Below are 13,472 nucleotides of genomic sequence, written 5' to 3'. Positions count from 1 at the left end.
TTGACTGCTTTTTAAAGAAATGGTTTCTTTTAGCTTAGTACAGTAGTGAGCAGTATGTCCACTGGTGTCTAGAAGCACAGCTTCCCACACAATTTCCTACACAGGTGTTTAACTGCAGACTTACAAATCCCACATTTTCTTGTCTGTCAGTATAGGACAGTCTGTCACTAAGAACTGCATTCTGAAACAGGCAGAAATCTCTAGTCAGACACCTGCTGTGAACTTCTTTGAAACACCCAGTATCTTTTCAACTGTTGCTCAAATTAACATTTCAAATGTGTTGTGTAGGAGGATGCAAAGCATAGGGCTTCAGTCACCTCAGAAACCCTGAAGAGTGCTTACCTCAATGACAGTAAAAGTGGACTGCAGCTCAGATCAGAGAGTTATGAACACTACTTGAAAGATATTTTGAAAGGCCTAGAAGAGGTGAACTGCTGACATATCTTCAATCAAAATGCATTCATTTCAAGTTCATGTCCTCAAATGTTTCAACTGCGGGCATGTATCAGCAAAATACTAAGCACATAAAACGAGACTCTGTGGAGGCCTTGGATTTCTCTACTGAAGTGGTGGAGAGAAAATTTAAAAGGTACTAATTAACAACATGAACAGCTGAATGACAAATTAACATAGCGCTGTGTTTTTAACCACTTGCGGGTAAAAAATCTTACTATAATATGGCTGTTGATCATCTTTAATATATGCATGTGTTTTCATACCAATGCAAGCTCCATCACATTTTCTGTAGATGTACCTGAGTACTGGGGAAAATGCATCCCAGCTTTGTCTACAGTGTACTCAGTTTATTCACATTAACAATAGGAGGCAGAGTATCATTACAGTACAATGTATTTTGAAGTAAAAAATATTTAATTCAACGTTGTGCACCATTCACAGACTCTACAGTGCAAATATTCTCTCTGAGCATCTTTAGTGGTAGAAATATTTGTACAATCTATCACTTCACTGAGGATACAACCTGCTTCAGATGTAATGAGAATTCTCCCCTAGTCTAAAAAGCTCTAGCCACTGCAGACATAATGTGTATGTGTATTAAGTCCATTATTCTTTGGATTCACTATTTAATCTATGAAATGGGAATTCTACCAATTGACATTTCATAGATAGATTCAAAATACTTAGAGAGTAATTCAGACAACTTTTTAAAAATGCTGCATAATTAAATAATTAAAACTGTAAATAAAGTTATTTAGAGTTGTGTGATGAGAAATGGTGCACTGCAGAACTTACCAACTTCGATTACTTTAGGATCTAGAAATCAGGGGTCTATTATGCACATATAGCCATTTTAATTAATATCCAAAATGAGTCTTTATATGAGTTTTTATATGTAATGTTTTTATTGGTAAAGCACTGGATGAAAATTAGTCTATTTCTTTTGTACACGTCTGGAGCGGTTTCCAACTTAAAGCTGCACTCTTACATAGTGCAGCTTTAAGTTGGAAACCACTCCATTCCTTATAAATGAGTGCTGATACAACTTCATCACTGTACTCTACTAGCTTGCTAGTTAGCACGCAAAAGTGCTACATGGCTAAAAAGAACAAACAGAAAGCCATTACACCATGGTGCTTTGCCAACTTTACAACCAGATTAAAAAATTATTCACAAATTTTCTCATTGCACTGCAAAGCTTGCATGGCTAGCAGATTAGCTCACTGAGGCTGCAGAGGGCAAGTGCATTCCATCTGAATAATCCAATTCTTTCTGTCTCCTCCTCCACTTCTGCTGTGAGTGGCCACTTGTGTAACGTAAGTTGAAGTGGGCAAGACCATGGTAAAAAAAAAAAAGTACTGAAACGGGTCCATAGACTTTTGCAGTCACATAAAGATGGATCTGCGATGAAATGAGGTAGAACACCTAACAAGGTAGAATCCAAGAGTAACAAGGTGGAATCTTTTTCTTGGAACACACGGTTAGTAACATATTTCATATTTTTAATTTTAAACATAAAGGTCTACTCTAACAGTTTTACTTCAGTGGTCCCAGATGGATCCATTCTCAAAAATGGGTTTTCTCAAAAAGGCCCGCACTGATTGGATATTGCTGATATCTCTGATCATTTACACTGCAATCAAAAAGCACTTCCAGTCCAAGGGGTCAGATGGTGGTTCTTATGTGGATTTATGAGGGATCTTCCTATAGAAAATATTCCTTGCTCAGACCTGCAGTAACATAGCAGGGTAAACATATTTTTCAGTGTTATCATTTTGATGCAGATATGTAGCAATTAATACAAATCACAATGTTTTTATCCTAATTATAATCAGGTATTACAGAGATATTCAAAGTAGAGCTTCTTTTAAACTAGGCTCACATGAATCACTGTCTACTCTGATACATTATCCAGATTGTCCCTCATGGTAATTTTAACAAAGATGCCATTCTTTGGTCCCAGGGTGGTACTGGACTTTAATTCAAGAGGAACCTGCAAGGCAAAAAGAAAGCGACACATTAGTGAAGATTTAACCACCTTTAGAAATCTGATTCTGATTGACAGTTAGTTGGTTATGTTTAGCAGAACGTCTTAGGTAAACCTATTTTTGAATACTGTTAAGCCTGTAGCTTTTGTAGGAGTGTAAAGTTTGCATACCTTAGTGTCTTCACAGGCCACCACGTTAAATGTCTTGAAGATGTTGACCAGAGCCATTTTAATCTCCAGCTGGGCCAGTCTCATGCCCACACAGCTGCGAGGCCCTGCTCCAAATGGCAGATACACAAAAGGGTGACGGTTGGCCTTGGCTTCAGGGGTGAACCTGAGACAGAGGAAAGGAAAGATATCAGCCTGCAGCCAGAACCTCAGCTCGAGCACAGGTGGCCAGATACAGTTCTGTTTACTCAGGTCCTTAGAAAGTCAGACAGACAGGACAGACTTAAAAATACCTTTAAAATATACCATCCATAAACTGAAATTATGGATGGTGCTTTAATCTAGTGTTTTGCATAGACCGCTGAAGTCGTGCACCATGCTGTAGTTCACATCATGCCCATATTAAGCTGATTTCTCTATGGGAGAAATTAATGGAATTCTTAAAGACGGTCCCAAACCAGGTACGTTTTGTCCTATGTAGATTTTTCTTCAGAATGTCACTGGATCCTTGCAGTTGAAATATGAATAATGTTTTCTATAAGAATAATAATAGTGCTCCTGCACACTGAAATGACATAATATATGAATATAAATAAACTGTAATCAGCTACTAACACTGTTGGCTACCACTGCAAAGCAACGTACATATTATGCTTTATAAGGATTGCTGGTTTGTTTGGGGTATTTCGGTGAGGTCTTTTGGTGACAGTCTTTTAATGTGAATTCAGTGCAGTGTTGGTTGGCATGTAGTACCAGTCATATTTTGGGTGCTTAACAACTTCATAATTCAGAGGTTCTGGTGACATTTAGAGGAAAATGTCTCCACGGCAAAACATTTTGGGTTTGGAACATTTTTGTTTGCCTCAGGGCGCAACAGCAGTGCCTCTAAAAACTGTACTTCATTTTTTCCATAGAGAAATCAGCATGGACCCAGAGTTCCTAATATGGGCATGACTGAGACTACAAAATGATGACAAACCTCAGAGGTCTATTTGCTTTTTTTATAGAGCTGTTAATACATCACATGGGATATTTGATGCCTGTGTGCAGTCAGTTTGCTCACATGCCACAGATGAGCTCAGAAATAAATAAATGACTGAATGGAAGAGCTCTTACCTTTCTGGGATGAATTTTTCTGGCTCAGGCCAATACTGTGGATCATAGTGCAGGAAGCCTGCTGGGATCTCCAGAGTAGCTCCTTTGGGCAGAAACTGTCCGTTCACCACGCAGTCCTGTTCAACTTCTCGTGCAAATCTGCCAAACAATAGAAGAGCAACATGAAAATACAAATGACTTTTTCAGAAGAGTGGAATCTGCTGTACTCAAAGCGAATGTTGCTGTGTGTGGTTGCTGGGTGAATGTTACTAGATTTGGCATATAAATGATATACGTTGCAGTAGAATTATAACTTGCAGTTTCAGAGAAAAAAACAAGTACGTGGCTGCATAAATTAGTTGAGCATGTGGTTGATGAAGTCATACCTGAATCCGGGTGGGTACAGTCTCAGGGCCTCGCACACCACCATGTCTAAATATTTCAGCTCCTGAACATTAGTGTAATCTGCCGATCCCTACAAGAAACAGCAAGAAGAAATGTATCACAAATATATTTGTACATAGCAGAGAGGATTTTTTTTTTCTCCTTACATAGGTCCCTCCTGTCTCTATATTTTGTGTATATTTTGTGTACATTTAATAGATTTCAGTTTCAGTATTTTCTTGTATTTTTATTTTTACTTTGTTTACTTTCTGTAGAGTGATTACCTGAGCCTCGCCACAAGCATTTCAATGCATGAATGTCCTGACATGTTGTGCAAATGACAAATAAACTTGAAACTTGAACTTTGGATTTAAAAAGGACAAAGTACTTTTTGTAGCAAAACACACCAAGTGATACCATTTTTTGATGGCAAACAATTCCTGAGACCATGATCCACTGAAAGCAGTATTCCACACACTTTTCTCCATAATTGAGATGTAAACAAAGTCATTCGGAGTGGCTTGATGCGAGATGGACTTTCCAACTCTGATGACTTTACAGTTGATAGAAACCAGGGTTTGCAATGTCTATAGTTCAAAGATAGTAGTTTTACTATTCAAAACAACCAGCAAACCTATATGTCTTCCGAGTTTATAGATGTAATGTTGATAAAAGTAAAATAGTGGTAAATGTAATAAAAGTCATTTTATAGTTTTAAAGTCAGTATTTATAAAATTTGGTCCTACTATGTTTTTTTTCCATTTCCAACCTGTCAAACCTCTTTATCGTGATACGTAATGCGTAGCGTGGAAACATCTTAAAGTATTGTGATAGGAAATGCTTTGCATTATCGCCCACCCCCAATCTTAACCATTTAATTATACAGAAATTTTGAAAAATTGGTGGAAGTCAGAACCCTTGCTACATCCTACCTAACACAGGCAATTACTTTCACATTTTGTTTATAACTGGTACTCACATGTACATGCACGTATCTACAAATCAACTATGCATACTATTCACTGTACATACCCGCTGTTATGAAATATCTCATATTGAGTCTGATACTGGTAGAACTGTCAAAGGTTTGGACCTGTCATTGAGTGCATTTACATCACTGCATTTACATAATCTGATCATAATTGTATTTCTGCAGTTATCTGATTATTCAAATAGTCATGTAAACAGCTTTCTCCAATGTCTTAGATTAGAGTAATGTCTAGAAATCTGATTAAGAAATCCAAAAAAGAGAGCTGGATTTTAGCTCAGTAATCAGATTTCTCGGTGCATGTAAACTCTGTAAACTCGGATTTCTTTCAGATTTCTCAGTCTGCGCATGTGCGAAAACAAACCAAAGTCCCGGAAATAAGCAAGCAACGCTGCCACGAGATGGCAGCAAAACACTTTTGGAGTGACGCTGAAACTGACTACATGCTTGACAAAATGAAGGATTTAAATATTCTTCATCTTCTAGATGATATATGTTCATATTTTCATGTAAAGTGACTCGGAGTTTTACATTACGTTTACATCACGTCTTCTTCCATGAATTTGTTGGCCAGTTGCAAAGCAGAAATCAGATTACTGACTCATATAGACCTGGAGTTTTCCCATTATCTGATTATTTAAGTGCACGCAAAGGCGTTGATCGGATTACTAACAAAATCTGATTTTCTGCAGTTATGGGATTATTCAGCGCATGCAAACGCACTCATTGAGAGATCATGAGTGAAATCTTTTATCTATGATATGTATGGTTGTCAAAAATGGCCGATATTATCAGTCAACCAGTATATTATTTAGGCCCTGCTGTACAAGCATTCTGTTTATTTTTAAAGTCTTGTCTATGCTATATTTGGTATTTCTGTTGTACTGTCGGATTCTGAATTCCTTTGTGTTAAATATAGTGTAGTGGTGAGAAAAACGTCCAGCAGGGGGCAATACTGCAACACAATTCAAAGTCCGTCTAGAAAGAAAGGTCATTTCATGTAAATATCCCATAGAGACAGACTCCATCAGTTCATCAAATCATAACAATTTTTTCATAAGCTGAAACATGATCCAATGACTGCATAACTAACTGACCTTAAAATCCAATACCAAACCAGTTTGCATAAGTGGACCTACCCTTTCATATCTGTTATTTTTTGCTCAAACCACCCAATTGGCCTGCAAACCTGTGTGTGCACTGCAGAGATGTAGCACTCCATTTAGGACTGTACTCAATCAGTGTACGGCTTTGTGAATATGGGGGTCAGGGACTAACTGTGAACCCCTCCAGCCTCTCCCCACACCCTCCTCCCATCAGTGTCTGGTAGACAGAGCATGTAGGGTATAATAAATGGCCAGCCAGGCTGAAATCGCTCACTGAAGGCAGCAGGCAGAGGGGCCAAAGGAGCACTCAGGGTGAGCAAGGCTGCCATGCTAGACACAACCTCCACACACGCCCTCATCGTCTGGCTGCGCTGTCACTTCTTGTTGGCAGCCGCACTGATTTTAGAACAGAGCGACATGTCCTTAATGAAAGGCTCGGTGCAGAGCCTGCGAGGATGGAAGCACACAGTGTGTAAGATGTGCTTTTCAATAACACACTCAGTGAAAAGCACACTGGAACACTGTGGAGTAATAGTACGTTCGAGGGCAATCTGAGAGAGAGACTAGAACTAACATGAACTCTGTTGATAACTTAGCATGTTCTATCATCCCCGCCCTTGTCATTCGAAATCAGTTTCAGGGCCGTATTCATAAAACAAGTGTGAGAGAGGGGATGGTCTAGGTAACTGAGGCATGTATGACTCTCTCTGCTTGAACTGAGCTTTCTACATGTTTGCAGAAGAAAAGCAGGATTTGTCCTCATACGCAGGACTTAAACTGAGGTCACTTTTGGCTTAAAGAAATGCCAAATGTGACAAAAATATAATCATTGCCTTCACAAAAGGTCCCTTGGAATGTATTCACTTTTTTAAGAGATGGGACTTGCACAAGAAATGGTCTAAAGAAAATAAATGGAAAAACAAAAATTTCCAAAACTGCAGTTCAAAACATTTTCAAAGATATAGATGGGACTCTTAACAACCATGCAAGACCTAGAAGACCACCAAAACTGTCAGCATCAGATAAACAGAATTTAAAGCGTTCGTCATTGAGAGAGAGGATAAAATAAAGCTCCACTCTTGCTTGAGATCTGATAAAATCCACAGGTATTTCTGTTCATCCTTCCACTGTGAGAAGACAACTCAATCCTATGAATGCAAGCTGTAGACACACTAAATTCTGAAAAAAAATGAAACCATATTTACTTGTTGAGGTTTCTGTGTAATTTTCTATTAAATACATGTTTTCTGATGTTTCTTTTTCCTGATGCTGAAAAATGAATGAACTTCTACTTAAAACACATTTTTACTGGAAATTAAATAAATAAGGATGGTCTCTGACTTTTGTACTATACATACACTGTTAAACAATGATTTGAGGCTCTCACACTGCTAAAGCAGTATATGAATGTTGCTGGAAAGTTACAGGATTATTGAACCCATTTGTATTTTTACTATAAATTGATCTTATCACTGGCGACCTGTCCAGGGTGTATCCTGCCTTCTGCCCAATGACAGCTGGGATAGGCTCCAGCACCCCACCACGACCCAGAAGGATAAGCGGTTTAGATGATGGATGGATGGATGGATGGATTGATCTTATCAAGTAATATAAGATGATATCACTTGATAATATTACTTGAAATAAGTAAAAATATCTGGAAACAGGCTGAATAGTCTCGCAACAGTCACACAATTAGAAATATAAGATATATTGCCTATATTCAAGAATCTTACCCTGTTTAAAACTGTTGTTTACACTGTTTTTTTCCAGTGCACCTGTGTGCTCTGATCTGTCTGATTAACCTTTCCAAAGTTCCCCTGGCGGCATTAAGCTTGTGCTCAGGTCTAGGCAGACTGAACACAAAGCCAAACAGAAAACAGACAGAATGACATCTGGCTGCATCCACAGCACAGGGCATAGAGGGAATATTTCCGGTCTAATAAACGTGCTGGGCCCTGTTTGGAATTACATCCCTGCCCAGCATGAAGCCACACAAGAATAACAGAAATTTGTGGACCGGCACTAAGCTGGTAATGGAGGGCCCAGCGAGGCTGGAGGGCTACCCATCACTGAGCCCTGGGCCACAAGAGGCCCAGAGTGCCTCGCTCACGCTCAGGAAACTGGAGCTTGAAAGGTTGTGCACGTTAGTTTAATTGTGACTCACTTATTTATAAATATACTATATATATATATATATATATATATATATATATATATATAATATATATATATATACATACACACACACACTCAAAGCATCATGCCAAATATATAAATATACTGTAATTTTAAAAGCATCATGTTGATTATTAGCACTCTACAGGCCAGCAGTGATCAGAATAGGGGATGGGATCATATTTCCATAATGCTGTGGCTCATGAGGCTTTCCCTCATTCCCTACTTTTAGCAAACAGATGCAGGGTAGGAGCCAGATCTAGAATATAAAGAGAACTCCACTTATGAATAAATGTATCAGAATCCGTGCCTGATAAGAATCTTATTGGGTATCTGCACCACAGTTACAAACTGTGCTTTGCAGAATCACTAAATGATACAGTAATACCATTTCATAAAGTGAAAATAAACATATGTAAAAAACAAACTAAAACTCTCCAGTGTGGTCTCTTTCCAGAGCCCTACCATGCAATCACAAGACAAAAGACTTCACCGGTACAGCCCGAAACCTCAACAAAAGAAGCTGCGACCTAAAAATAGTGCCTGAATATTGCATTCAAATTTATTGCTAAGGGAAAAAAGGGCCTTGCTACGTTCAAAGAAGCACCCGGCAAAAATAGCTCATTTTCTTTGCATATTTCTGAGCCCCTTGGTATTAATATCAGCCTCTTTTCAGCAAATGAGATTCATTTTGCCCGCGTGTGAGGCATAAGCCGGGCTTAGAGCGGAGGCCCTTATCACCAGCCTGCCTCCTCACGTCTGCCTGCCTTTCTTATTTACGTCTCTCCATTCATTCACATCAGGGCCCACTGGGAACAACAGACAAACAACCAATTACTCTTTACATTTTAGAGGTACAACCGTCTGTTATGGCTAGTGCCTGTGACTGTTTGTTTGTATGTCTGTGTATGCATGTGCACAGCTTCTGTTTTCTGATCACAGTGGATGACCATAGCGTATTTTGCTTTAAAACCTATATTTCCTATTGCATTCCCACACAACCAACACTGGCTATTTATACTGGATTCCCACTTTTAAATACGGGCCCCTAAGTGCTATTGAGAAGTGCGCATTAGATACAGCAAGCGCCAGGCAGCTAGCAGGGCCCTTTCCTTATCGCCTCCATGCCGTAGGGTTTCCATAGAAACTGTTATTTATGGTTATTGATAGTGATGGAGGCATACATGTTCAAACAAGACATGCCTCAAGGGTGTTGTTAATGCACAAATGCAGTTAGCGTCAGTGTGCATTGTCTTCTAACAGCATGAAACAGCATGGAAAGCAGCGAGGCTCTCTATCTCTCTTTGAGCAGCCAGAAACTGGAGTAGAGACAGTGAAACAAGCAGCAGGCCACATCACATCTCTGTGTGACTTTGCATGGCCAAAGAACTGACCAAGCATTCAAAACCATTCCGAGACAACTGGATGCTTTTCAGTGACTCGAACAGTAAGAGCAGAGAAAGAACAAACAGTACTATAGCGCAGTGAGACTGAGTTGAATAAAGGGACTCTTTCTGCCTACACTACAGATATTCTTTTACTCCAGAACAATACAATCAGATGTATGACTCAATAAACACATTCATCACACAAAAGTCAGACACTGTAGCATGTATGCCCCTGGCTCCCTTTACTCTCCTAAGTCTGATCGTTTCCATAGCCAAATGGCTAATTAGAGAGGTTAATTGCAAGGGGCGTTACAGGCATTGACTGTGCTCTTATCAACTGGAGACAGGCCTGGCCTAAAGACTGACAGCTAGCTGGATGACTGATACAGTGCTGGCCAAAGCTCAAACCACAGAAGACAAAAACAACAGGACAATTACTTACAAACAGCTAATTAAAATCACCTGGCTGGAAAATCAATGTACTGTCTTGGCCTGAAATAGTGACAGAACGGTGCTTGTGCCAACTCATTCTTCCAAGGTGTAATGGGAAAATGATAGGAGGGTGGTAATGCATTCAGTTGTAACTGGGAAGTTTCTGACTTCTGAGTAGGGAAAATATACTTGAAAGGTCCCAAAACTCATATGTCCTACTCATAAAGTCAAAGACTCTGCTGTAAATCCATGATATCACTTCAACTTCTTTTGGATGCAATTCAAAAAAGTTATTTCAACCTTGTGCTGCTCATGGTGTGAAGAAAGAACAAGAAATAATAGAAAGGTATAAGGTGTTTAAGCTGGCTGACCTGTTCATGTCTCCTTTTCTTCTTGGCTGTTTGTACTGTTTAAAGGATATTGGAGGATTTTTTTTTTGTTTAATAAACAAAAACAAGCTGACTGTGCATCCATTCCTTCCAATCTCAAAACAGTTCCCAGTTGTCATGAAGGCAGCCTAAGTTGTGGAAGCATGAGGAGCATGGCTGAAAAGACCCAATACTAGCTGCACTAGGAATGTGTAGTAGTGATCAATATGATGATATTTTATCGTTACCGTGATAAATTACATCACCATATACTTTTCTAAACATATCGTGGATAAAATTAGCTTGGAAAACAGTGAGGCTCATTCTCCTTCTAAACAGCCGATACTTAACCTAACTGAACATCAGCCTGTTTCATTACAAAGAAAGCATAATAATATAATAAGGCTGTATAGCTGAATTTAGTGCAGTGCAGTATGTGAAATACCAAATAAAAATATTGTAAATTTTTGTCTGCACCAACTTATGACACCTTAGAAAAACTAAGTCAGGTATTGCTATATTGTATTTTTGCCATATTGCACTACAACACAGCAAATGCAAAGTGAAATGCAGCTATAGGTGCACTGCAAGGGCCATAGAGGAAGACAGAGGGTAAACACGGAGTTAATATAAGAGTAAATAAAGAAGCTGTGAAATATGGCAATACATTTTCCGCGACCTAAAGATTTTGAGATATATATGAGCGTGACGAAGAAAGAAGAACTGAGAGAGCCCAGGTTACAAAACATTATGTGGGAAGATCAATAAAGCACAACCATAACAATTCTTTTAACAGTTCTGAGTCTGTAGATAACTTGGACAGATAGGGATTAAGGAGTAGACCTACAACATCTTTTCAGAAAAGAAATTACCATTTCAATCACACTGAGAGGGAGCACAGTTGATCCCATTTGCACACACCTATGCACACGCTCACACACCTGCAAAAAGACAGTGCCAGGAAGTGGTTGCATTGCAAAAGGCGCTTTTCATTTGCACAGCTTACGACTCTGACTCTGGGATCGCCCTCATGCATGAGAAAACAAAGCAAAGCTTAGGCTTTCTGAAACACAGGAGGGTAAAGCAAATAATAACAAAGCCACATGGGATGGACACAAATCTAACACATTTTTTGCAATAACACTTCCAACAAACAGTTCCTGGAATCTCAGAAGCAATAAGTCAAATTTAGCCGGAGAGGCTTTCTGCCTCTTTAAAATGTTGTATTATTTCAAGCCCTGCTGTATTAAATGGTTTGCCCTGCTCTGGTTTATTTCAGTTGAGTGTTTAGAGAAGGCTCAGAGAGGTTTGCAGTGAATCGGCTGAACTTTGGAGTGGGTGGAGGGGATCTCCTCTCAATGCAATTCCCATGCTCCTCTCCATCTTCACCCTCGTCCACCGGAATCTTTCAGGAATGCACCCTCGGCCTGTTTCCTTCATGGTCGTGTGGTTGGCTAGGCCGTGAACTCCAGGCCCGACTCCACCAATGTATCTGAGTCTCATTATGGTCTTCTCACGGCCCCTCTGTGTGTCAGTGATGGAGCCATTAAAACAGCCAGCGCAGGCTCCGCATTTAGCACTTACTGCTACTCTGAGCACCTTTTATTCAATTTAGCTTGATGTGTCGAAGAATAGCGCAGTAATGGACATTCAAATGACAGGTCATAAGGCTCCCTGCAGTGAAAGCAATTATGTAGGCTTTGCCATAATGATAATAACATGCTGCTGGTGAGCATTGCGAAAATGGCTATTACAGTCAATGCAACTTCATGCTGGACCACTAACATTTGCCAGGCTTCTAATAAGACTGCCTAAATTCACTTAACACAAGGAAACAAGCATTAAAGAGCTGCCGCAAACATTGTAGAAACTCTGTGCTCTCGCTGACTGTAAATTATACATGTGTATATAAACAAATATTGTAAAACTATTATTTCTACTAAATCTGCTCTCGATGATGTACCACACGACCCTTTCACACTGAATAATAGGGCCACATGAGAAAATATAAAATATTTCTCTCTCAGCTTCAAAAGCATTAATTGTGCATTAATTATTTGTGCAAGTAATTGTGCATACAGTACTGTGAAAAGTCAAGTGCCATTAAGTAGAAGTTACTATTTTTTCTGAAGATATTTCTGAGGTGATTAGATACAAGATAATCCATTTGCATAAGGAAGAAGAAAGTCAAAGGAAAGTTAATGAAAACCTGAGTTTTGGACTGATTAATTAATAAGTAAAAGATACAGAGAAATTGGGACTCCTAGCAACTGTGCAAGACCTGGTAGACCACCAACACTGTCCCCATCAAATAAACAGTCCTTAAAGCTTTCATCTGTGAGAGAGAGGAGAAAATCAAGCTCCACTCTTGTTTCAGATCTGAAAAATCCACAGGTGTTTCTGTCCATCTTTCCACTGTGAGAAGTCAACTTAACACTATGAGTCTGAAAGGATGTGTTGCTGTTAAGAAGTTACTGAGAAAAGAAAACCTGGAAAATACAACTGCTGGTGTTCTCTGAACAGTGGACTGACCAGAGTCCAGACCTCAATATCACTGAATCTGTTTGGGTTTACTTGGATTGTGCAAAGCAGAAAATGCAACCAACTCCTTTGACTGAACTTTTGAGGTGTGGAAAAATATCCCTGCAGATTTTTTTGCAAAACCAAAAGCAAGTCTCTCACAAAGAACAAAAGCTGCGAAAAGGGCAGAGTGGAAACACTAAAAAAAAATCAGATTTTTCAAATGTGATATTTAGTTGCTGAAGATTGTGTTAAATTTCCATTGAATATATGTTAAATTAGGTTAAATATGTGAATAGATATTTTCCTGATGCTAAAAAATAGCAATTTGTAAATATATAAAATAATGGCTGTGTTGACAGGAAATGAAAGGAATGAAGGTCTCTGACTTTTGCACAGTAC

At 39.1% G+C, this 13,472-nt stretch overlaps 1 protein-coding gene across 4 annotated transcripts in view; it reads right to left on the bottom strand.

Moving 5' to 3' along the window:
• Positions 1-695: 695 nt before the first annotated feature.
• The window catches only part of tbxas1 (thromboxane A synthase 1 (platelet)), an 88,341-nt gene continuing 75,564 nt past the window's right edge, over positions 696-13,472 (bottom strand). For 2 of the 4 annotated variants that reach the window (XM_036584703.1, XM_036584701.1), the window contains exons 11-14: positions 4,093-4,181; positions 3,728-3,865; positions 2,615-2,777; positions 697-2,449 (exon numbers count right to left, since the gene is read on the bottom strand). In XM_036584703.1, coding sequence (XP_036440596.1) covers positions 2,351-2,449; positions 2,615-2,777; positions 3,728-3,865; positions 4,093-4,181 — 489 coding nt within the window. In that variant the 3' untranslated portion in view covers positions 697-2,350. Of the gene's footprint in view, positions 2,450-2,614; positions 2,778-3,727; positions 3,866-4,092; positions 4,182-13,472 lie in introns of all 4 variants that reach the window. The other 2 variants (XM_036584704.1, XM_036584700.1) reach the window with 2 other exon arrangements.

The sequence above is a fragment of the Colossoma macropomum genome, unplaced genomic scaffold (assembly GCF_904425465.1).
Source record: "Colossoma macropomum unplaced genomic scaffold, Colossoma_macropomum, whole genome shotgun sequence".
In the NCBI taxonomy this organism is placed as follows: domain Eukaryota; kingdom Metazoa; phylum Chordata; class Actinopteri; order Characiformes; family Serrasalmidae; genus Colossoma; species Colossoma macropomum.
The sequence above is the reverse complement of the archived record's forward strand: the minus strand, read 5'-3'. Positions and strand labels throughout refer to the sequence as shown.